This window comes from Podarcis vaucheri (genome assembly GCF_965113315.1).
Source record: "Podarcis vaucheri genome assembly, chromosome: Z".
In the NCBI taxonomy this organism is placed as follows: domain Eukaryota; kingdom Metazoa; phylum Chordata; class Lepidosauria; order Squamata; family Lacertidae; genus Podarcis; species Podarcis vaucheri.
The window spans coordinates 47,653,500-47,680,291 of NC_138758.1; the positions used below are offsets into that span (position 1 = coordinate 47,653,500).

General features: G+C 44.7%; 1 protein-coding gene across 1 annotated transcript in view; it reads right to left on the minus strand.

Moving 5' to 3' along the window:
• Positions 1-17,391, minus strand: part of CDK5RAP2 (CDK5 regulatory subunit associated protein 2) — a 142,799-nt gene extending 125,408 nt beyond the window's left edge. Inside the window, exons 1-5 of the mRNA XM_082208776.1 lie at positions 17,218-17,391; positions 13,904-13,971; positions 12,015-12,082; positions 8,742-8,852; positions 321-397 (exon numbers count right to left, since the gene is read on the minus strand). Of these exons, the coding sequence (XP_082064902.1) occupies positions 321-397; positions 8,742-8,852; positions 12,015-12,082; positions 13,904-13,971; positions 17,218-17,270 (377 nt within the window). The 5' untranslated portion in view covers positions 17,271-17,391. The remainder of the gene's footprint in view (positions 1-320; positions 398-8,741; positions 8,853-12,014; positions 12,083-13,903; positions 13,972-17,217) is intronic.
• Between the last annotated feature and the right edge of the window lie 9,401 nt (positions 17,392-26,792).

Genomic DNA, 26,792 nt, shown 5'->3' on the forward strand with positions numbered 1-26,792 from the left:
AAGTGGCCACGGAGCAATGGATCCAAACTACAAGAAAGAAGATTCCACCTAAACATTAGGAAGAACTTCCTGACAGTAAGAGCTGTTTGACAGTGGAATTTGCTGCCAAGGAGTGTGGTGGAGTCTCCTTCTCTGGAGGTCTTTAAGCAGAGGCTTGACAACCATATGTCAGGAGTGCTCTGATGGTGTTTCCTGCTTGGCAGGGGGTTGGACTCGATGGCCCTTGTGGTCTCTTCCAACTCTATCATTCTATGATTCTATGATGACACCTTCAAAGGAGGGCTACTAGCAAAGGATGAAAAAATGAAGATGACACTTACGAAGCCTTGATGAGCAATTGCTCTCGCTCCTGCAGTTCTCGTTTCAAGCTTTCCAATTCAACTTTGAGTTCAATGTTCTAGTAGAACAAGAGAAGAAAAATAGTAGCCACCTCAGCTCAGGAAAACTTAGAGTCCTACCTTCCCAGCATCTCACCCACCCAATATCCAATTTACATTAAGCGACTGGGGAATGAAACATTTACATGACTTTATACCTCAAAACAGTCAAACAAAAACAGTGGATCCTCGAGATACAAATTCAATTCATTCTGGGGGTCCGGGTGCACCCCGAAAATTTCATAAGAAGAGGCGCTGCTTCTGCGCACACGCACGGCGTGACAGAGCGCTTCTGTGCATGTGCACACGATGAAACCCCGAAGTGTACAGTTCCAGGTTTGCCGCATTCACAACCCGAAAGTTACATTACCCAAAGGTAACGTAACCCGAGGGTCCATTGTACTCATCTGTTTAAAACAAGGGCAGGGAAATCTTTCTCAGCCCAAGGGCCACATTCTAGGCAATGTTCCAGGGGACAGATGCCAGTGTTTCATGGAGCCAGAGACAAAATCAGATAGAGTAGAAAATGCATATTTAACCCTTATACAGTGGTACCTCGGGTTACATACGCTTCAGGTTACAGACTCCGCTAACCCAAAATAGTACCTCAGGTTAAGAACTTTGCTTCAGGGTGAGAACAGAAATCGTGCTCCGGCGGCGCGGCAACAGCGGGAGGCCCCATTAGCTAATGTGGTGCTTCAGCTTAAGAACAGTTTCAGGTTAAGAACGGACCTCCAGAACGAATTAAGTACTTAACCCAAGGTACCACTGTACAGTAAACTAGTTTTTACACATTTTTACCAGGCAAAAACACTCATGGGGAGCATGGAACAGAGTTGGTGAGTGGCATGGCCTGGGAAGAATAGATAGTCTGGAGTGTTTCAAGGGTCAGATAAAGAGGTCTAGAGGGCCACATTCAGTCTCCGGGTCTGAGATTCTCCATCCCTGGTTTAGGAGAGATGACTAAGTGCAAATTTAACACAATTACATCTAATTCTTCTAGAGTTACTGTAAATGTACTCTGATGCTGGAAATTTGGCTACAACCTGAGAAGTCCTACCGGGACACAAAGCAGCAACCCAGAGATGCCCCAGATTTGATCATCTTCGTAGGCAGAAAAAGGTTCTCATGTACTAGAGGGACTCTGTCTATGCAGGCTGTCCTCAGCAGGCAGGGTATTAATAGTAATAGTAATGACTTGCTGTTCAGGCTAGGACTTTGTCTTGGCAATAACTATCTTTAATGGCACTGGGTTTGTTCTGCGTGCACAGTCCGGCACCAGTGGTCTCAAACTAGGCAACAAATGTACAAATGCAAATATACAAATATCAACTGTGGGGAATAACTCTTGTGTTCATGCCTTCTTGCAGACTTCCTGGTAGCGTCCAGTTGGCCCTGTGGGAAACAGGATCCAGGACTGGAAAGACCTTTGGCTTGGTCAAGGAGTGCTCTTCTTAAGATGGCAATTTCAACAATAAATTGCACAGAATAAGGTTCTCATAGATCTCTATACATCAAGAGTCATATAATAATGCAATTCATAAATTCCAAGGGGGTACTAAAATACTCCCATAAAGAAAAGTCGGGGGAGAGCCAAGGACATATACAAATGTAAGAAGAGCCCTGCTGGATCAGACCAAAGGTCTATCTTGTCCAGCACCCTAGTCATTGTGGGGAGCCTATATGAAACACAAAAAAGCAACAGCCCTTCCCTTGTATACATACAGAGAAGTCTCAGACTGAAGATTTGAATTGATACAGTTCATTTAATTATACTTTACATTCAAACACTGTTCAAATATGTTCCAACATTGCAAAGAATTGTAATTTAAAACCATCTTGCTCCCCTGAGCCTCAGCAGTTTTGAGAGCTTAACCACAGTGAGAGCAATCCAAATCCATTCAAACCAATCTTCAGTATTTAGCTAAACTATCACCTCTGGTTGCTTAAGAATCCCACTAAGTAAATTAGGTTCAGAGGCAGCCAATATCAACAGCTGTTGCCTTACAAGCATTCATCCATTTATTCACAGACATTGCTGCCTTATCTGCAGGTCGTCAACATTACTACTATTACATCTCCAGAATATATCTATCCCCTTGAACCTTATTTTCTAATACAAGGGTCACTCATTAAAGATTTCCCCTGACCCACTTCCAGTTATCGTAGAAGGATGACATGGCACATGTATAATGATACATCTCTCCATAGGCAACGTGGTAATTTGTAGCCCTGAACTCCTAACAGTTTCTCTGCTACAGGTACTAACATGGAGTAATGTCTGATAATGCAGAATGGTCATCAGGTTCATCAACTGATAATGCAGTTGAATGCAGAGTGGTCATCAGGTTCCTTGTACTTGAAAGGGCACACACCACGGGAGACATTAGATGAGATGAAAGGGGACTTATGGGGAGGATGCCCCATTGTATGACGTAGTCAAGAACTGGAATCATCAGTTCAAGTGTGGTCAGACTTTGGGGGAAACAGTTCCCATTCCTGGGCAACCAAAGTCTGCCATTGATTAAGACACCATCCGGCAAGTGGAGGCTGCCATTTTGGAGGATCGCCACATAACCATCTGGCAACTAGCTGAAGATGTCAAGATCAGTGTGGGCTCTGTAGAAAAAAATCATCCATGACCATTTGCACATGGGAAAGGCGTCCGCACAGTGGATTCACTGGCTGGTGATGCCTTCCCAGAAGCAGGAACGAGTCACATGCCCACGGGCCCTTTTGGCCATGTGTCACAAAAACCATGATGACTTATTTGCCACACTAATTACTCAGGATGAAACATGGGTCCATCCTTATGACCCAGAAACTAAATCCCAGTCCAAACAATGGAAGCACTCTGCCTCACCACCTCCAAAGAAAGCATGTATGCAACCGTCAACCGGCAAGGTCATGCTCATGGTCTTTTGGGACCAGCGCGGAGTAGTGATGATGGATTTCCTGACAAAGGGTATCATTACCGGGACATACTACTGCTGCAGAAATTGCTGAAGGCCATCAAAATCAAGAGGTGTGGTATGCTGACCAAGGGCGTCTGCCTCCTGCAGGATTAACGCCCCGATTCATAACTCGCATGTTGCTCAGACAGAAGCACAGTCCTGTGGCTATGAAATCCTTCCTCACCCCTGTTATTCTCCCAACCTTGCACTATCTGACTTCCACCTCTTTCCAACCATGAAGTTATTTTTGAAAGGCAAGCTTTTTCCAGACAATGAAATGCTGATTTCTGAGGTCAAGTCATGGTTTCTGATGTAACCTGCCAACTTATACAGATGAGGTCTCCACAGCTGCATAAAGCGATGGGAGAAGTGTGTGACTCTTGCTGGTAGCTATGCAGAGAAGGACTAATAACTGTGCCCAGTTTCGTTTGTCTCAGTCCACAGGAAGTACGTCAGGGGAAATATTTAATGAGTGCCCCTCATATTTCCCAGGCATAAGATACCATTTAAAGCAGGGGTCAGCAAACTTTTTCAACAGGGGGCCGGTCCACTGTCTCCCAGACCTTGGGGGCGGCGGACTATATTTTGAAAAATATAAATACCCTGCATGCCAGTCCCACAACTGCTTCCAGACCTGGAGGAGGAATGCACTCTGCATGTGCTCAGGAGCGCGTCTCGGCACTCAGCGTTGTTGACAAGCAACAGCTGCTACATCGGCCCATCCCCGCTGAGCTCCCAGGTGGCGTGCACCATGCGCTGTGGCCCATTGTCTGAGGCTAGGTCGGTGGGCAGGCTGCACATGCAGAACGCTAGGCAGGCAGCACGCAGCTCACACTCCGCTGAGCGCGCCAGAAGCAGAACCAAGCCAGGCGCAGGGCCAACAAGCATGCCAAGCTCCGGCTGAAGCCCCCCAATGGGCCCATGGACAGAGAGGCCAGTGGGCAGGAGGCAGGTCTGGTCCTACCCTTGCCCTAGAGTACACATACCAACAGTCTGAGCCTTCCCCACTCGCCACCTGGCCCAGCATCCACACCCACAGCCACTTGTAGCTAAAGGGCTCTCTGCTCCAGAAGGAAACGAGCAGAGGCTAGAGAAAGAAAAGGCTCTCCCAAGGTGCCTGAGAGCAGAAGAGGCCACCCCCAAAGGAGCTGAAAAATTGTACCTCCCACTCAGAAGATGGTGGGAGCTGTGTCGGACTAAAAAACTGTGTGTGTGTGTGTATCTGATAAATTATATTTTGATTAATCATAGGTAGAAATAGGGGAAAATCACAGGGACACAACATCATATGGACACAAAATCATAGGACTAACACAGAAATCATAGCTAAGAACAGTTAAAAATGCTAAACCTAAGCAGAAGTGAAGCCTAGCGTGTAGAGCTGGGTCAGCAAACTATAGTCCATGGGCCGGATCAAGCCTGCGAGGGTCATTAACCCGGCCTGGCCACTGTCTGAGCTCCCTGGAAAAAAAGACAAAAAAGAGGGAAGCCGCCACACGTTCTCGCATGAAGTCCTCCTTCAGGAGGTGCAGAAGGAGGAAAGGGAGGAGGCAGAGGTGCAGCTGGCGGGGAAAGAGGCACCATCCAGGGCGGGGGAGGGAAAAGAGAGAGGGTGGGGTGAGCAGGCAGGAGCTCTCCCCGCTGACTGTGCGGCAGCAATCTGGCCTCTGCTGCCGGCAGGAGGGCCCCCCATCCCACCCCCGAAGCGCGGAGGAGGTGCCGGCTGCAGGAGGCCCAGCAGGCCACAACGCAGCACCAAACCCAAGAGAGGACCCCCTACCCAAACAATGACTATCATCAGTGCAGGTAAGGAAAAAAAATAATTTTAAATTTTATCATCTACAATACTATCTGGCCTACCTGGTGCTCTTGCATGGAATGTGTCCTTTTAAAATGCATCTGTGGGTTATTTGTGGGGCCTGTCTGGTGTGCATAGGAATTTGTTCATCCCCCCCCCCAAAAAAATATATAGTCCAGTGCCCCACAAGGTCTGAGGGACAGTGGACCAGCCCCCTGCTGAAAAGGTTTGCCGACCCCTGATGTAGAGAATGCTTGACCAGATTTTTAAGCATAGAACTGATAACTCATGTATTCTGAAGCAAATATGCTTAGGAACCTCGTTGGAGAGTATGCCTTGCCTTCTCATGTGTTCTCTGTTCTCATTTTAGTAAAGAGTTAGAAACACAGGAAGCTGCCTTATACCAAGTCAGACCAATGGTCCACACTCACTGGCAGCAGCTCTCCAGGGTTTCAGGCAGGAGACATTCCCAGCTGAGGAATGGTGATTGGACCTGGGACCTTCTGCATGCAAAGTGAGTCCTTGATCACTGAGCTATGGTGATACAAGTTTCAACATTAATATGCTTAGTTGGTTACAAACCACCATTTATTACTTATTTGTTGTAAGCCACCAAGACAACTATGCTATGGGGTGGCATGCAAAGGCCACAAATAAATCAATTTTAAAACTGAAGCTTCTTCTTGCATGCTGCCTGCCCATAGTGATGAAGAAATGTTTCCAGTTCGCCAGCAAACCAGAATCAGAACCATGGTTTGAGATGCATTCTGAAAAACATGACTTGTACTCCATTGTTACATGTAATGCTCCACCTACATAGGCTGCTGCATTAGGACATTTAGTTTTGGATGCTGGGGCTGAGAGGATGGAAGATAAAAGCAGACAAGCAGCTCAGAATTATGTATTGGCCATTCCTTGTCTGGAAGCTCAAACCATGATTTGGGTTCTGATCTATGGTTAGCACAAACCAAGGTTTGATATGATATCTGAATTATGCCAGGCAAAACATCCACAAAATGAACAGTAGTTTTAAACGAGGCATTAGCAGCTGCAAAAATGGCACTCACTACAGGGAATCAGCAGCTGGATTTTTTGTTAAATAGGATATTATCTCTAGCTTTCATTTGATCATTTCTCTGTATGGCCTTACAGAACAAAGAAGCAAAAGAAAATGCAAGCAAGAGAAGTAGAGAGTTTATATTAACATGGATCATCTTTCTGCTGCGGTTTGATGTGCAAGGATTATAATGTAATTTCTGAAAGCCTTTGTTTTACTGATAAAAGTGTCAGACCGAACAAGCAATTTAAATTAAGTAGAAAGGAAGCTCTTTGATTAGAACTCCTAGTAATGAAATTGTTTTATTTTAGTACTGAAACAGCATCGTTTAAGAAGTAATCCTACACATCATACAAAGGTCATTCAAAACCCCTTATTACCATACATCTCATAGCTGAAATATAACAAAGGCATACTAACACCCGGGAATTTATGTTTAAGCAAATCCAGAACTAGAATGAGAATAACTGGCTTGCAAAAATAAAAAAAACACACAGAGTGCAGTCCTGCACCTCTTTACTCAGAAATCCTGCTGTATCCAGAGGGGACTTATCCCCAAGTAAATGTATCAAGAATTGCAGCCACACTGTACAGGGGCTGAAGTAACCCAGCCACAACATGAGTGGCCATGGAGAATGGCTTTATTGAATCTGGCCATCAAAGAGTAGAAGTGGGACTGTGTTCCACCAAGACCCCTAGATCCTTTCCACATGTACAGTGGTACCTTGATTTTGGAACAGCTTAGTTCCCAAACAACTTGAAACTCGAATGCTGCAAACCCAGAAGTCAGTGTTCCAGTTTGCAAACTTTGCTTCGAAAGCTGAACGTGCTCTGATTTGAGTCCTGAGCTTCCGTTTTTACCTTTGTGCTGCTAATTTGCGTCCGCCCATTGCAATTGAAATCTTCTGTTTCCATTTTTACTGTTGTGCTGCTAATTTGTGTCCCCCCATTGCAATTCAAGTCTTCCATTTCCGATTGCAGTGATATTTGGAGCTTATATTTGGTCTTTTGTTTTTTATATTTATTTTGCGTTTTTCTTGTTTTTGAGGCTTTTTCGGTTAATTTGTTTTTGTGACTGTGTGGAACCCAGTTCAGCTACTGACTGATTGATTGTGTGACTGAGGAAATGGATAAAAGCCCCCCATCCAAACAATGACTATCATCAGTGCAGGTAAGAAAATAATTTTTTTTTTAATCATCTATGGTACTGTTTTATTTTAGAGTACAGTACATTGATTATTGCTTTCATTTTATGGCTCAATGGTCTCGTTAGATCAGGGGTCGGCAAGGCTTACTGGCCATGGGCCAGATAACTCCCACGGAGATTGTCCGTAGGACGGACCAGCACAGCGTGATGCCGGAAATCACATCTGCGCATGTCCGCACCGCCAGAAATCGCTTGTGCACATGCCTAGATGCCGAAAATTGCACCTGCGCAGAAACGATTTCCGGTATCTGGGCATCCGCAGAAGTGATTTCCAGTATCTGCACGTGCACAGAGGCAATTTCTGGCGCCACTTAGTGAGTCCCCGCGTTGCACCGGTTTAGCGCCGCACACAGAGGACTCACCTAGCGGGCAGCTTGGTTTGGGGGCAGCTCGGGGGCCGGTAAAACAGTCTTTGTGGGCCACATCCAGCCCATGGGCCACATGTTGCCGACCCCTGTGTTAGACAGTAAAATTCATTTTAAATTGCTGTTTTAGAGCTTGTTCTTAAAAGTCTGGAACGGATTAATCCATTTGCATTACTTTCTATGGAAAGCGCACCTTGGTTTTGGAACGCTTTGGTTTTGGAACAGACTTCCAGAACTGATTAAGTTTGAGAACAAAGACTGGCAATTACAGTAAGGTTTCCTTCCCTTCCAGATGGTCAGGATCACCCAGCCACCCAGAGTGCTGGGGTAACCCAGTCAGATTGGCTGCATATAAATAATAAAGTGTTGTTGTTGTTGTTCTTGTTGTTGTTAGTCAATCAGTGCTGACTCTTCCTCCTTAAGCCTTTCCTGTATGCTCTACTCCTCTGCTGACTAAGAACCATGATTGAGGGGAACAAGACACTGAGGGCCTTATCAGTGGCTGCACCCAAATTATGGAACACCTGGGTAGTGCTTTTGCACTAGAAGGGTAGGATACAAATGTTTTGATATAAGTTTACTGCTCTAGTGAAAGGCTATGACAAACCTACAGCAGCAGCATCAGTAAAACAATACCGATCCATATTATGAGCCAACATCCATGAGGTAAGAAAGAGGCTACCAGACACACCAACAAAGCAAACCCAACTTGATTTCAAATTAAACCTTTGAATCACCACAACTATTTAGTTATTTTATCACTCCTTTTTCCTGATTTCTTTTTGCAGATCTTTTTTAACAGCTAAGCCAACTGAGTTTAAAACTATTCAAAATAAAAAAAAATTAAAATAGACTGCAGGGTTCAAGGACAGTCTTACTCATCACCATCTTCAACCAGAAAGCCAACAACTGCTTTAATGAATGAATAAATAAATTATATCTCATTTGCAGAAGCAAGTTATAAGAGATTTAAAAATACCTACAATTCGGTAGATGTCTTCATCGGGACCATCAAATTTCTGCTGCATGCGCTCTTCCAGGTAATATATGCGCAGTTTCAGGTTGAAATTCTCTTTTCGCAGCTCAATTATTTGCTATAACAAAAGAGAAATACCATGTGACATACTGTACCAATCCAGCAATATCATGTGAACAGGATGGAAACAAATGCTCTCATCAAGTTTATCCTGGAATATATAACAGTGCTAGGGAAAAACTTTAAAAATGTTGAGAAAGTTCTGTGTTTTCCAAGACTACCTGTATAGCAGAAGTGAAAAAGACAGTCAGCCTACAGGCTACATTGCCTCCTAGGCAGCCTCCTGAGGGAAACATGCTAGTGGTGGGCAGAGCAACTAATATTAATTTTACCTTTGTTCTGCGGGCAAATTTCTATAGTTACTCATACAATTCTCTGTCTTGCATTCAGGCAAGTAACAGGCAGCACCAGTGATGAGTGTTGCCTGGGGAGAGGGAGCATGCTGAGATGGGGGTATGGCCTGGGAAGAGTCCCAAGGGCCTCAGAGAGAGAGACCTAGAGGGCCTCATTTGGCCCCTGAGCTTGAGGTCCCCACACCTGCTAAAGAGGGTGGACCAGAAACAATGTCACACAACCGTACTAAAAACAGTGTAACTGAAAAGATTTGGGGATCACACCAATTCAGCTGCTACACAAAAATAACTTTGAGAGGTTTCTTTGGAGATTCATCAATGAATTCTGTGTCATTATGAGCACACAAAAACTTAATTCATCATTAGCTCATCATTAGCTCATTAGCTTAATTCATCATTAGCTCATGCACACACACACACACAACTCATTGTAACATGCGCCTCTCAAACAAGCAACTTCCTGCAACCAACACTGTGCTCCTACAGACATTTATTTGCCCCAAACAGAAACACCTACAATTAGTTCTATTTTTCTAGAAAAAGAGGTGCTGGAACTTACCATAAACACCTCCCTCGTTCTCTTATAATGGCAATGGTCCCATCTGAGAGGTGCTGGAACTAAGTTCCTGTGAGTTCCCCCTGAAAAAGCCCTGCCTACAATGCAAACTCCTACACAAATATGTGTGAGAGAACTAAATAGTTGAGAATTTTTGGGCACATTGCCCAAGCAGTCTCACATATGAAAGAGAAGCTGATACTGCTTCCTGTGTGTTGAATTTGAGAGCAAGAGGTGTTTTTCAAAGGTTCCCATTGGAGTAGAATGCCCACAAACTTCTGGACATCTGATCTGCCATCACATAGATCCCCGTGCTGTAGGTCTCATTTTCAATGCTTTGTTTAAACCAACAGCAAGAGTCCCATCCAAACAGCAGGAGAAACTCCTGCTGTTTCTTACCTTTCACCCTGCACAAATGGGAGAGCGCTCTGATTCTTCTCCTCAAAGTCCCCTGTTCATGCCAATGGGATGTGGGAGAGGGGATTGGTGATACTCATAAATAATGGTTAGCTACTAAGTCGACTGATCTTATATTCCTTAAAAAATGTTGTTGAGAAAGAACAAATTGGACTTGTGACTAAACACTGCGGTGTGGACTGTTCCTATTCCGGATTCCAGCCAGCATGCCTTCTTACAGCATGCACCATTTCATTTCCCCTCCCCTTCTGGTTTTCTACCTGCTCTCCCCAAGAGGTAGTCAGCATTCTGTGGCAACCACAAAGCATGCTTGCAGGGTTCCTTGAGTTTTCTTTTTCTACCTATGCAAATTTCAGTGTTCCCAAAAGCCTACTTATGTGCATGGATGACACTGCTTTGACTGCATTAATGGATCCATACTTGGAAAGTGGCACACATAACAGTGTTTGTGGTAGGAAACTGACAGAACCATTTTAGCCCAGAACAGACCATTCTCAGTGGGACGGGAGAGACAGGGGACAGGTAAATATATTTTCCTCTGAAGATTTTAAACATCAACTGCTTGCAGAAAAAAGGCAAACACAGTACCCTTAGGACTGTCTGCTGTCCCAGTGTCCTTCATTGCTTGAGACTTAACCTTAACCCCCAGTGAAGGAGGGTAAAATGTCAGAAAATTGCATTAGAGGGAAAAGAAAAACCTTTAATTTTTTCAAAAGAACAAGTTTCAAACATACATCCTAATAAAGCAATTGCCCCGTATCCCTGCTGTCTGCCAGATGCTTTCCAAATGGAGAAATCTAATATGTTACTAATAAAATATTGATGTCCATGCTTCTGTATAATGAAAGGCTTAGAGTAGGTATAGAAGCTACAAGCAATCTTGCTTAAGACACACACACACACACACACACACACACACACACACCAAATTCAAATGGGGCTTGGTGTGCAAACCAAACCCCAGGAGCTGCTCAGTGCAGCTTAACAAAGTAAAAGAGCTTCCACCACATTTGCAGGCCTCCTGCACAGGGCAGAAGGGCAAACAAATCACCACACAAACCTGAATGCTGCCACAGCAACAAAGGATCCTGGGCTTGGTCAGAAGGTCCCGTATTGGGGCTCTCCGCTGGTGGTACATATGCCTCTGGTTGCACTTCCTCAGTGGAGGACAAGCAGATCTGGGCTTAGACAAATCCAACCACCACCACTCAGCCCAGCAAGGGGTAACTTCCGTATAAGATTGGCAGGAAAGTGATAGTAATCCTTGTAAGACCTTGCTTATACGCTGAACTCAATGTAACCCTGAAGTAAACTCAGTTGTAAATTTTCAAAACCAGTAGATACTCTTAATTACAGTGGTGCCCCGCAAGACGAAATTAATTCGTTCCGCAATTTTTGCCGTCTAACGAATTTTTCTTCTTGCGAAGCATGGTTTAAACGGTTTAACAAAGTCGCAAGACGTTTTCGTCTTGCGAAGCAAGCCCATAGGGGAATTCGTCTTGCGAGGCAAATCGCGAATGAAAAAACCTTTCGTCTAGCGAGTTTTTTGTCTTACGAGGCGTTCGTCTTGCGGGGCACCACTGTACCCAGAAACAATTCTGCCCATAGAAATATGCATCTAAAACTTTCCATACTTATTTATTTGTGAAATATCTACAAATACAAGCTGTATTTTCCCAGTACTGAAACTACTTTTGTAGATCAACTTAATATGTATGCAAGAGCACAGCAGAAGCTGTATGTGCAATATAGGGGAAGAATGGAGGACATTAGGTTATTGCTTAGTCCCTTAACAGCACATTTGTAAATCCACTTTTCCTCAGTATATTCTGAACAAGAAATGGTCTGCTTCAACCTACACACTTCACTGGGTGGCCAAAAGTCATTCACTCACATTTTCAAAGTCCTTCATGGTCCGTGCTCTAGTTGGTGACACTGTGTCTTCTGCCACATCTGGTAATGCTACAAGTTTCAAAAGACAAAGTTTATTCAGATTCCAGTAAATTTAACTTTTCAGCACTGTGCATACATCACCCTCAGTTAAGAAAGAAGAGAAACTAAAAAAGAAGTAGGTAGTCAGAGAGAGGATGGCAGCAACTTCAAATTCCAGTATTTGTAAGGGCTTTATTCTTTTAACAAGCCAACCAAGATCTGAAAAGCTACTTCAGGTGCTTAGGCATACACAGAAAGCTTTAGTGACTATTTTTCTTTACTTTGTAACATCACAAAACTATTTCTGAAACACCTTCATGGCCCAAATTGAAAAGGCAGTTTGCTATGCAGGATGGAGACAGGGTGATATTTGAGAAACAAAACACAAATTTCCCTTGGGCTGACAGAAATACTTGTGTGGTTTCTCAATTCCCTTGCCAGAATTATTCACCTGGGTTATGCAGCAAGCTACAAAGTGAATAAACTATAAATCCTGCAGCTGCACAACAGTAATACAGAAGTTGCACTCATCTCTCAACAGCTCCTACATGGTTACCTGAGATTAGCCTTAACAAGATATTACACAGAACAGGGGTTGGGAGTGTATTATGACCATATTCTCTCATGGACAACATTACCAATGGTGTGGGTGTCATGTGTCTGTGGTGGGCACAGCCAGAAGCAAAAGTAGACAAAACAAGTGTGACTCTAATTTTTCTTTAAGAAGACACATTCTAGCAACACAAAAGCCAGAGGTTCCTATAGCAAACACACTGCTACCCCACACCCCATCTCCCTCTATCCAGTAAAGCAAGAAGCATTACCACCACTGAAGAACATGTTCCATCCTAGCAAAAACACTAAAAGAGTGCAGAACAGGGCTGTTGAGGGTCACAAAAGTCAGACAGGGAGGCCTGGAGGGCTATATTTGGCATGGAGTGAAGTACTAGACCAGTGTTCCCCAAAGTGGGCAATACCTCCCCCTGAGAGGTGCTGGAACAATCCAGGGGACAGTAGTGGTCTTGGGTGCAATTGGGGGCATTGAATAAGGGGGCGGTGGAAGCAGAAAGAGAGGGGAGGAAATTGAAAACTGTACATGCTTCATCTGTTTTCTAATAGTGCTTACCGCCAGGTCAGATGCCGTTGCGAGATGCTGACAACACCTCCCCTGGCAGTCATGTTGGAGGCAAGAGGTTTGCCAGGTTCGGGTGAACCCTTTTTGGCTTCACCCAGGCCTGAGAAGGTAGATCACAGCTGGCATGCCTATTTGCCTGCATCTTCCTGTTTGTTCAGCTAAAGAAGGTAGATTTCCGGGGGGGGGGGTTGCTGAGACCCCTGACCGTTAGGTCCAGTCGTGGCCGACTCTGGGGTTGCGCCGCTCATCTCGCTTTATTGGCTGAGGGAGCCGGCGTACAGCTTCCAGGTCATGTGGTCAGCATAACTAAGCTGCTTTTGGTGAACCAGAGCAGTGCACGGAAACGCCGTCTACCTTCCCGCCTGAGTGGTACCTATTTATCTACTTGCACTTTGACATGCTTTTGAACTGCTAGGTTGGCAGGAGCAGGGACCGAGAAATGGAAGCTCACCCTGTCACGGGGATTTGAACTGCCGACCTTCTGATCGGCAAGTCCTAGGCTCTGTGGTTTAACCCACAGTGCCACCCGCATCCCCTAAAAAGGGGACAGTAGGCCAAAAATGTCTGGGAACCTCAGCAATTGCATAGAAGGAACTGAAATGCACCGAAGTCTACATTTGAAATTTCTTTCCCATCCCAAGTTTTGCTTTCTGTACACACAGACCTAATCAATGAATTAAAAAAAGAGAAGGTAAGTGGCATTCCTATAGCTTTACCTCCATCACCTCCCAGACGAATTCGGACTTCATCTCCCGATACATCAAGAAGTTTGGCCATATTCACACTAGGAAGAAGCAGGAGAATTCACTTGTGGAAAGCTTTTAGAAGTCAGATTCATCAATGCAATATCTCTCACATGTACATTTCCCAAATTTAGTTGGGATCACTCAAAATCATACATAAAACAGGAAATGTGGGGCAGAATATTTCCCCAGTGTTTTATTTTTTCACAGAAAATTTTGTTCTCAAAGTTCACTTGTAATAGTGTAATAGGAACATACCAAATGCAAATATAATATTTGGGAAGCTTGGCAGTTTGAAAATGTTCATCTTTCTTTACTTAAGTACAAGCAAAATAAGCATGCTAAATTAGAACACTCTCTAGGGCACCAGAAATTTCCCCAGTGTAAATACAAAGTTTTCTTTGTCTAATGTGCATAGGAAAAAAATTCAGAAAACTCACACCACAGCTTCTGCAAAGCAAGACTTGAGACAGGAAATCTCAACTTGATTGCAAGAAGGTGCTTTTGAGTCACAAAAAAAGCAGCTGGCACCCAGTTAGTTTGAACACTGTTCACAACTTATTTTGGAGTACAGCACCAAGTTTTTGTGAGAGTACTTTTCCAGTTCCAAATGATATTATTGGCAACCTGCTTAAGAATACTGTGCACCAAAGGAAGCAACAGTCATGGCACATCATAGAGTGCAAAGTGCTTCAAGAAGCATGTGAGTTGGAGAGGTCCAATGTGCCCAGTCAGTTCCTTTTGTCTAGATATGTTTCCAATGTGAAGTATCTGGACCACATGGCTATTGCATCACATGGGACACAGAGCTCCTCTTATGTTCTTAGTGCACTACAGTAATTGCTTGAGAAACAACGGACAAGGACTCCCCTACCTCTGGCCTTTCTGGAGGCATCTACTATAACCAAGGTTGGAAACTTGATGCTGGGTAGGCCTTTGGTCCAATTGGATACGGCTCTCGTTACATTCATAAGATTAAACCCAAAGTAGCTAGAGTTGCCATCTCTCTCTCAATAAAAACAAATAAATTTTTGGATCTTAAGCTTTTTCAAGCCTGGAGAGAAGCATTAGTCACTTATTAAACGTTTCAAAATCAAGCTCCCTTCAGACCCAGTTCCCCCTTTCTGCAGACTGGCATCAACAGCAGAGAAAATAGGTAACCTGTGGGAAAATCCTTGGAGAACCACACACACACACACACACACACACACACAGAGAGAGAGAGAGAGAGAGAGAGAGAGAGAGAGAGCTTTTACTTGTTTTAAAAAACTGTTTAGGACGAAGCCTTGGTGCAAAGAGGTGAAAGAATTAGTAATTTGACCATGTTGTTGCGTGCTGGACCCAGGCTGCAATGCTCATCATGCTTGCTTGTTAGCAATCTGTTTCTACACCTGAGTCAGGAGGTGGCTGACAGCCTTAATGGCAATTTGCCTCTGAGGCTGGAGGCTCCACTGAACTCTTCTGGACAATACCAACATTGTGGGTGCAAAAATTTGCCTAGTCTCCTTCAAAAGCCATACAAAGAGTCACACCCCCACAGACCTGCTCCCACTAGTGGAAAAGAGGGTTACATATCCCCCTCCACCCACCAAACCATCTTTGGTAGCACACACCCGCTTTTCCAGTAGCAAAAATACAATAGTGGAGATAATGGATTCAACAACAAACCACTGGTGTGTGGGTATGTGATTTTAAAAAAACCCAGTGGGAGAAAAAGATAGTTTTCCAAGAGGGGTCTTAACAAAAGGCATTAAGGGTCGCCAGCCACAGGTAACACCGATGAGTGGGGGACAGGGGCAGTGGCCCTTAATGCCTCCTGTCAAGCTCCCTCCCCACTTGGAAAACAATCGTTTTCATCTCACTAAAGTGGGGGGGGGTCATTAAAACCAGGGCGGATTTGATTTAAATCAATTCGATTTAAAACACGATTTAAAACACTAGTCAAGAAGACTTGATTTAAATCATTTTTTTACAGAAAGACTCATTCGTGCTGGTATAATCTTAATATTTACAACCAGATGAAGGTTTCTTTTCTGAAATAATAAATTTTCAGAGTAGTTTTTACAGTTATATCAAAAATTACTGATTTGGTTATGCCATTAGAAATACATGAGACAGATAATTATGGAATTATTGTGAGGTTTACTAAGTTAACTCTTTATATTTGGACAACTTTTCTGCTGTACTATATTGGAAGGAGAAAAACAAACATTTCCTTAATAACAATTTAAACAATTTAACTAAAACAATAACATTATAGCATATGTATCCATGTTTGTTAACTCATGTGGTTAAACATTTATTTAAAAAATACCTTAGACTGAGTTTTAGCACACATGAAAAACTTAAATCCTTATTTCCTGATGAACAGCCTTTGGACTATAACGTAACTTAAACAGAAAACTATCTTTAGAAAGATTTTTCCTCCAAAAGCATTTTATTTTAAAAATCCGATTTTAATTTTTAAAAATCCGATTTTAATTTTTAAAAATCCGATTTTAATTTTTAAAAATCCGATTTTAATTTTTAAAAATCCGATTTTAATTTTAAAAAATCCTTTTTATCCACCCTGATTAAAACACATACACATTCCTTGCCAACACACACTTCTCCCGCTGCCTTCCCCTGCAGCAATAGCCAATCATTTGATGCCCTTTCAGATGCCCTCCCCCAAGGCGATGCGCAGATACACTGCCTCTGAGGATGGAGGCTCCACTGTACTGTAACAAGGAACAACAGTCAAAATAAAAAAATTCCTTCCAGTAGCACCTTAAAGACCAACTAAATTAGTTCTTGGTATGAGCTTTCGTGTGCATGCACACTTCTTCTTTTATCTGAAGAAGTGTGCATGCACACGAAAGCGCATACCAATAACAAACTTAGTTGGTCTCTAAGGTGCTACTGGAAGGAATTTTTTTTATTTCGACTATGGCAGACCAACACGGCTACCTATCTGTAAAAGGAACAACAGTGTGGGAGAGGAAGGGACCGAGAGGGGAAGAGAGTGGTACTGGCCTTGAATGCCTTCTCTTCGGTCAAGCCCCCACCTCTAAGGAATATTTTTTTCCTCCCACACCGGGGGGGGGGGTAATTAAATCTCTCTGTCTCTCTCTCTCTCTCTCTCTCTCTCACACACACACACACACACATCTCTTTTCACGCCCGTGCAAACACGCCACGGGTAGTAAAGGGTCAGAATTAAACTCCAACTCGCCCTCGTCCTCCTCCTCCACCCCCCTCCCTCCATCTAACGGTTCTAACGGTCTCCGCCTCCCTCGCGAAGGTACCTGCCGCTGAACTCAAAGGGCAAGGTGGGGTCTTCCCCCGGCAGCGAGTCCATAGCTGGAAACACGGGAGAGAGAGGTGAGGAGGGGCGAGCAGGCGAGCGGCTGCTGCGACTTCCCCGGCGGCGACCCGGGCTGTTATTGTCCGAGTTTGGCGGCTGGCTCGGAATTCAAACGGCCTCAGCGGCGCCCCGCGCCATCTTGATGAAGCCGCGAGAGACGCCCTGGCAAAAGCTGCGCAGTTAACCCTATGGCCTGCCGCCATCTTTCCCTGCCTACTTCCATTGAGAGAGGGCGTTTTGAGCGCCATCTTTGTTAAGGGAATTATGTGGCACGTCGCAGCCGATAGGCGGGTGAATGCAAAAGCGGGATTTTTTTCGGCGGGGCGGAAGCTGAGCCGTCATATTTATTCCGGGTACGCGGCGCATGCCGGCAGGAAGCGACGACACGATACGGGCATTTTTTTTTCTCCAGGAAGAGGCGTGGCATGTGGGGGGAGGGGTGGATGAGGCAATGTGGTCCTGAGAAGCAGCAGGAGAGGAAATAAAAGCGGGAAATATTATTTTCTCTCCTGCCGAAGCAATACATTCAAAATACATTTAATTAGAATTGTAGAGTTGGGAGGGATTCCGATGGTCATCTAGTCCAACCCCCTGCAAGGCAGTAATCTTATCTAAAGCATCCATGCATAGCTGTCAACTTTTCCCTTTTCTTGCGAGGAATCCTATTCGGAATAAGGGAATTTCCCTGAAGAAAAGGGAAACGTTGACAGCTATGCATCCATGACAGTTAGCCTTCAAGGAAGGAGAGCCCACCACCTCTTGTGGGAGTCCGTTCCACTTTCGAACAGCTCTTAACCTCAGAAAGTTCCTCCTGATGTCCAACATCCTGACCACTACACAATACTACCAGTTCTTTGTTTCTCAGTAATAAAAAACACTGATCACAATGCTCAAGTCTCCAAGTAACCTTTCTCAATTATTATTATTTTATTATTATTTATACCCCACCAATCTTAAAACAAGATGTCACCATACAAACCATTAACTCGGTTATGTAGTTCTCTTTTACTATGCAAAGGCAGAAGTGTTATTTCCTAACTTGCTAATATGTTGTAATTAATATTATTATTAAAGTTTTTTGGGGTTACAAAAGGACATGCATTGTCTATTTTCAGGTCGTAGAGTCTTTTCTACAAATAAGTTACGTGAGGCATTATACAGTATAAGGTTGGGGCAGAAGGGGGGGAGGGTGGTAAAAATAAATAAATAAATAAATATTTATATCCCACCCTCCCCAGCCGAAGCCGGGCTCAGAGCTGCTAACAACAATAAACGTACATTCTTTTACTTAATCCAAGCATCGCTTGGATAGGTTCCCTTTCTATTGGTTTTTATTTTCTCTTGGCAGTGGGAGGGGGCAGGGCATTGCTGATTAGCTACAGTGAGATTTGTCTCCATGGGGGGGGGTGGATTGTTGGGTCAAGTTATCCTTACAGATTTGTAAGCAGTTGATGGGTTCTTGTTATCTTGTTGGGCTGTGCATGTAATAAAGGGGAGCCATACCAGGGTGAAGGTGTCCTTGTCTTTTTGTCCCCATGTCGGTTTCAGTCTGCTGGTTAGCTTTTCTAGTAAGGTTGTTTCCCATATGATTTGGTACCAGTGGTCCGTGTTCACTCCTGACAGGTCTTGTTTCACTATTTAATGATTTGCAACATTTCATGCGAAGCAGCAGTGTTTTACATACACAGGTAAAGGTAAAGGTAAAGGTACCCCTGCCCATACGGGCCAGTCGTGTCCGACTCTAGGGTTGTGCGCCCATCTCACTTAAGAGGCCGGGGGCCAGCGCTGTCCGGAGACACTTCCGGGTCATGTGGCCAGCGTGATGAAGCTGCTCTGGCGAGCCAGCACCAGCGCAGCACACGGAAACGCCGTTTACCTTCCCGCTATAAAGCGGTATCTATTTATCTACTTGCACTTAAGAGTGCTTTCGAACTGCTAGGTGGGCAGGAGCTGGGACCGAATGACGGGAGCTCACCCCGCCGCGGGGATTCGAAGCGCCGACCATGTGATAGGCACGTCCTAGGCACTGAGGTTTTACCCACAGCACCACCCGCGTCTCTACTGTACATGTACATGTACTGACATTCAATTTCACTAGTTTCTTCAAACATCTCTAGTTTTGTTTAGCATTAAGAAGTCTCTCTTCTACACCTCCAGCTGCTACTTTCAATGGGTTATAAGAATTCCAAGGTCTCAAATATAGATAAATGTTCATAAATGCAGAAGATAAACACACATACATAAACCACATGTCTGAAATAGTACAGGAGAGCAATCCTGAAGCCCTCTTGATTCTTTAAACTTCTTTTGTTGACCACCAGCATTACGTTTTCCATTTTTAAGTTCGGAATAGAGTAGTTGCTTCGAAAGATGATAATCAGGCATCTGAACAACATGACCAGTCCAATGAAGTTGATGTTGAAGAGTCATTGCTTCGACACTGGTGATCTTTGCTTCTCCAGTACACAAGGGGCATTATCACAATTAAGGACCACACCCCCCAACACATACACACACATCTAACACCTGAGGCTTGCCCTCACCCCCCACTTTAGCAGAAATCTGGACCCCTCCAACTGTGATTCTATATATTTTACCACAGCATCACAGGGCTATGATAGAGGTGGTGAAACAGTATCGTTTTGAAGCAGTTAAATACTTCCCTGCCACTAATAAGATCAGCATTGTTTCAGCCTTATTTCAATTAGCCGCACATTTCAGGAGATTAAACCATTCTTAAACCATTTGACCAGCAAATTGTTATTGGCAAGGTTCCAGTACTACAAAGAATCAGTATCAATGTTGTGAGTTTTTGCAGTTTAAATAATAATAATAAAGTTGTCTGGTCATTAGACCAGCATCTGTTGAAGGGATAAAATGTGAACTCTGAAGATGTTCAAGTTTGAGCTACAGAGGCCTGCTTCTAGGATTAGGATTAGTTCTAGTCTCTCATGCTTTGGATGGGACTCTGACTAAATAAGCATATGGTGTCTGGAAGCTAGCTAACAGAGGGAAGACAATCCTGAATTATCCAGGCACCATTATTTTTGTGGAGTGGGATTGAAGTAGAAGGCAGGAGCAGAGTGGGCCACTTTTTCTATTGTTCTGCACTCCTCAGTTTGGAGTGGAGAGCCAATGCACGGGCAGGACAAATAGGGTTTGAATACCTTTGGATGGGGAACACAGTGGCTTTGTACATAAGAGCATAAGCAGTGCTCTGCTAGGTCAGGTCAACGACATCTAGCCAGCATCCTGTTCTCACAACAGCCAACCAGATGTCTCCAGGGAGCACATAAGCAGGACGTGAATGCAATAGCACTCTCCCAATTTGTGATTCCCAGGAACTGGGATTCAAAGAGATACTACCTCTGACAGTGGAGGGGCAGCATATTCATCATGGCTAGTAGTAGTAATTTGCTTTATTCACAAATGTACAGAACACAGTGGGGGCAAAAGGGTAGCTTTTCAGCAGCAGCAGCAGATCCAAGAAGAACTTGTGAAGACATTCTGTAGCTCTGCCTCCACCCCACAAAAAATGTTTCAGCTAACAGCAGCTAGAAAGTCTTGGCATCTCTGCTTTTCTGTATGTTCACACTAGTGTTTCTCTCTTGCATGTGCATATATACACACATCTTCCATCAACTTCAGGGGCGTCACTTCCTCCCATCCCTCTAGAGCAGGGATGTGAGTACCAGGGCCGTCTTTAGCAGATGCAGCACTGGGGTGCAAATATCTGCTCAGCACCCCCAAATTACCACAGATAGTGGGGGGGGGTGTGAATCTGTGCACTGCCAGCCATGCAGGAGAGCAATCCTTGCAGAGGCTTGGGAAAGAAGCTGCAAGCCTGCCAGCCATATAGTTGGCGGGGCACAGCTTCCATCCTAAGCCTCTGTGGAGATCGCTCTCTTCCCACGGAGGCTTGGGAGGCAAGCTCCACGCCCGCCAGCCTTATGGTTGGTGGGGCGCAGCTGGCAAACGTGTGGGGAAAGGGGAGGCTGCCGGCAAAGCTGCGCAGCTCCCCCACTTGCTGGGGCACCCCTGAGAGGCCAGCGCCCTGGCACAATGCACCACTAAGCCCTATGGGAAAGACGGCTCCGGTGAGTACCCTTTCCAGTTCCAGGGTAGCAATCCCTTCTGGGCAACCTTCTGGGAGCCACATGTCAGCAGTGGGCATGGACAGAGACAAAGTGGACAGAGCAATGAGTTTAAGTTTTACGTGGCCAGTTTCTACACACACTCACACACCCTTCTCTCTCCACCAAGGCAAGCAAGAGGCATCATCAGAGATTAAGGATACAATCCAACCAGGCAAAAATTCTCAAGGAGGGTCTGAAGCAGGGCTGGTGAAAGGTGTGGCCGGGGAGGAATTGTAGTCTAGGGAGAGCCCCAATGGTCAGCTAGAGGTCTGGAGGGACACATTATCCCCCTGAACCTGAGATTCACCACCCCTGATTTAAAATGTCTGCAGAAGCTGTATATGACCCATTCACAGGTTTTATTTAAAAAACAAAACAAAGGCAAAAGCCAAACTGGAATAGATACAAATTATATACATTTTATTTTAATTCATTTTAAATAACACTTTTCAGTATAAATTCCAACATATATTCTGATCATACATTTTATCCCTCCCATCGCGCGCACCCCACCCCCCCAGCCATTTATCAAATAAAGCTCAACATATGCTCAGAAATCAGGGGCATAAATTATGGCTGGTGGATTGTCCTTGGGGACAGTGAGTTCAACTTATATTCAATTCAGTAGCCCAAACCTTGTTATATGATTTGGAGATATAAGCAGTTGAGTTTTCAGATGTTTTGAATGCTTTTAAAGTTTAGGTTGCTGCAGTACAGAAATTTTATTTCAGGATATTTTTGTCTTAGGTTCTCTGTGTTAAATTATTGCTGTGGCTTATTATATCTCTTTTGTTTGGCGTACATTTAAAGCATATGGCTTCCCAAAAAGAATCTTGGGAACCAAGAACTTCACTAAGCTACAATTCCCAGCACCCTCAACAAACTACAGTTCCCATGATTCTTTGGGGGAAAGCCATATGCTCTGAATGCACTTTAAATGTATGGTATGGATGTGACCAATGAGTTGGAATAAAATTTCAGGGCAAAAAGGTCTTGGCCAACCATGCTTCTGAGATCATCATACCTGTTTCATAAATTTAGCATATTTTTTGGCCTGATCTAATGCAGTGCCTATTTCACTACACAATTCATGCTGCCTCTCTACAGTTAAATTTCATGCAGTTATTTCTAGCTATGGTAGTTCATTAGATTCTATTTTTTAAAAAAGAACAAACACTGGCCTGCTGTTTCTGTTTGGACACAAGTGCATCCAAGTGTAGTTATGGAGCAGCATATGCAGAAGAGGCAAATCTTGTCACTGGGTAGACCATTGAGATTACATTTGCCTTCACCCAAACCAGCTATGGCATAGATTGACATGGCTCAAAGTCATTAGTTGAAGATCATAACCAGAGCAAGATGAAAGGACCGTAAGCCTTTGGCCACCATGGGTAACTTACAGTTCCTTCAGTCTTCTCCATTCACACCAGGCAACAGTATCACTTCCTTGAATCTGAGTAGCATCACATAGGGGTACATACATACTATACTACAATGCCCCCACAAAAAATGGTTTAACTTCTAATGGATTCTCCTAAGGAACTCTGGCAGCCTGGGCAGAGTGCACTGAATTCTCCTTTAGAAATGCCAAAATGTATCCAGAGTACAGCAATAGGCCTTCTATGGATGGGGAACCTCCCATAAGTAGTTTACTCCCGCACTCATGAGCCCCAGCCAACATGGCAAATAGTGTAGGACAATGGGAGCTGTAATCCATCTGGAGAGCCACAGGTTCCCCATCCCCGATATATACTCTCAAACTGTTGCTTCTAAAATTTTCACAATGCTGAAACACCACCCACTGTTCGGTGGTTCCATTATTACACGTCACAGGTTTGATAGGTTGGCATACTCTCGCCATGGTAGACATTTGTGTGTGGAACTCACTTAAGATGAGCTGGGTTTCACATCTATGAAATGCGGCCAAATGCTCAAAACATGCACTCATCTGCCATATGTTTTAAGAGCTGAAACCAGGGATTCTTTGGAAGATTCCTCCCTAATGCTGGTCCGTTAAGACAGGGATGTGGAAACCTGTGGCCCTCTGGATGTGGTTGGACTCCAACTCCCACCAGCCCTAGCCAGTATCACCAATGGACAGGTATGATGGGAGCTGTAGTCCAGCAACCGCTGGAGGGTACCAGGTTCCATGTCCCTAGTTTCCACCAATTGGCAACTGGTGTTCAGATTCTTGGACCGAAGTCCCTCTTAGCGCTACGCAGCAATGCCAAAGATTGAATCTGGGACCTTTTGCCTGCTAGAAGTTGAAGGTCTCCTTATATGTAGGCTGCAGTAGAAGATATTTGACCTTCTGGACTTTCAAATGTTTTTTTCTATGCAAGAAATGGGGGGAGCCTGAGATTCTCCAGATGTTGCTGGATTCCAACTCCCACCTGCCCCAGCCAGTATGACCAAAGTTAGGGCTGTGAGTTCATAAAATTGTAGAGCAGGAAGGGGCAAGGCTCTAGTCCATCCCCCTGCAGTACAGGAATCTTTTGCCCAACATAGGGCTCAAACCCATGACCCTGAGATGATGGGTCTCATGGTCTAATGACTGAGCTATCAATCATGAATTGTAATTCAGCAGTATCTGGAGTGCCACAGGTTCTACATCCCTGCCTAAAGAGGTCAGAATCCATAGTAGCACCATATCCTTGTTAGGACTAGCTAAGAAACAAGAACACCCTCCTTATGATGCAGGCCAGCTTTCCTCAACTTAGAGCCTTCTAGATGTCTTTGGACTCCAGTTCCCACTGACTGTGAGCATTGGCCATGCTGGCTGGGACTAATGGGAGTTGTACTATGAAACACCTGGAAGCACCAGGTTGGGGGAGGCTAATGAGAGTTTATGGGGCGCGGGTGGCGCTGTGGGTAAAAGCCTCAGCGCCTAGAGCTTGCCGATCGAAAGGTCGGCGGTTCGAATCCCCGCGGCGGGGTGCGCTCCCGCTGCTCGGTCCCAGCGCCTGCCAACCTAGCAGTTCGAAAGCACCCCCGGGTGCAAGTAGATAAATAGGTACCGCTTACCAGTGGGAAGGTAAACGGCGTTCCGTGTGCTGCGCTGGCTCGCCAGATGCAGCTTTGTCACGCTGGCCACGTGACCCGGAAGTGTCTGCGGACAGCGCTGGCCCCCGGCCTCCTGAGTGAGATGGGCGCACAAACCCCAGAGTCTGTCAAGACTGGCCCGTTCGGGCAGGGGTACCTTTACCTTTACCTTTAATGAGAGTTTACAGTGCATATGAAGTGAAGTTTCCCACAGACATATGCAGAAAATAATTTTTTATTACACTATTTAATGTAAGAGTGCCACTAGTGTAAATTGGAAGGGTGGTACCTTATTATTTTCCCTCCAGAATCCTTTGCAGTGAAATCAGGACAGCTAAACCCATTTACACTTGCAATATGGTCAGTTCCTTGTTGGGATCCACGCTAGCTCTGGGAGACTGGGAAGGGTTGAAAGGAGCAGATAAGACTTTGCAAAGCCATCAAGGAAAGGAAAGGAAAGGAAAGGAAAGGAAAGGAAAGGAAAGGAAAGGAAAGGAAAGGAAAGGAAAGGAAAGGCAGCTTTAAAAACAAAACAAATATGGAAGGTTGATATAGGGTGGAACATTTGAGAGATAACAGTTGGTTTCAAGTAGAGAAGGTGATAAAAATTGACACACACTTTTTCCAGTGGAACACTTAAATACATAGTGTTCTCTCCTGCAAACTCCCACACTTGTTCTTTTGAGGACTGATTCAGCTTCCTGCATGCGCCCACCCACCAACCCCACTCGCAGGAAGCAAGCATGCACATTCAATGGCCGCCTCAATATTGTTATTGCAGGAAGGATTGAAGTGCCTGCTGGAAAATTTAGATTTGTGGAATTAAAGTGGATTCAAGCACTCTGTCCTCAGCTGCACAGGCTGCCTTAGGAGGGACTGTCCACGTGGCGCATACAATTCTCCCCAGTCCTCAGTATCCGCCACCTGACAGGGGCACGCTTTGGTAATCTTTTGTAATATGGCACCGTGTGACACCAAAATTTGGCACCCCCAATTGGATCTTCTTAATCATAGATCTTCTCAATTTCACACCCTCTCGGCTTGGCACCCTGGGCAGGGGAACTGCCCGTACCACCTTAAATCCAGCACTGTACCTGAGGTGGCTGGCTCCCTCCACCTAATAGCAGAGCCGACCCAGCTGACCCAAGACATTGTGCTGCCTGAGGCAAATGGTAAGAAAGCACCTCCCTCCCTGTTCCACCTAGAGAAGCCAACTGTACTGGAGCTGAATCTGATTTTATATTTATTTATTAATATTATTATTATGAATTAAATTTGTATATCGCCCTATACCCACAGGTCTCAACACTGATTTCAACACCAATGACAGGGCAGTATCTGCCATTGCACCTGAGAGGAGAAGCCTGGCTTCTGCCCTTTAGCACTTCACTGCTGCTTCCCACCTTGCACGTGCTGCCTCACTGTGCCTACTAGAACAGCCAGCCTTGATCATCCATGTTCCCACTTGGTGCTGAGAATTTCAATGTGGCAAAAAGTTGACATCAAATTAGAAGGATCATTGGATAGAGGAGAGAGCTATATGTCATGTTATGTACTGAGTTGAATAGGATCCAAAAGGCAGCAGTCTGATTGGTCCTAGAACAATAGGATTCAGAATGCTGCAGTCTGACGTGGCGGTGTTGTGGAGCTGTGTGTGGCAGTCAGCTCAGCGGGATCCCATCCACATTGCCAGTGAAATATACTCAGAGTTGAGAGTGGATTTCATGCTCTTTATTCAGCTCATAGTGGTGAGGAGAAAAATGGAAGTTCCCCCAGAATGTCTGCTTTATATACATTATTTACACAATGGGCCCCACAGGATTAGCTAATTCTGGGAATCACCTGTAGGCCAATCAGGTTGCGGATTCACTTCCACCTGGAGCTGGATTGGGTGGCTCCTGTGGACCAATCAGACTGCTGCATTCTGAACCCTATTGTTCTAGGACCAATCAGACTGCTGCCTTTTGGATCCTATTCAACTCAGTACATAACATGTCATTTCCCCACCAATGGAGAGTGGGAAGCACTCTGAGAGCGTGATCCTGCTCTTGTACAAAACCAGGAGCCCCAGACAGGTTGTCATTGACAGCCCAATGAGATTCCAGAGAGTGTCTGCAATGCAGAATCTGTAAAGCCCACACAGAACCGAAACTGACTTTCCACACTTCAACAGGTGCAACCCATTTTTGAATGTATGTCCCGCTATCCTCCATCAACACAAGTGGGTGTGTCACAGTTGTGTGGGCAAAAGAAGGACAAAATACCTTAGCATGCCTTTTGGGGAACCTATTTCAAAAGTTCAATCCTTCCCCCACGCACACACATTTGCACTAAAACA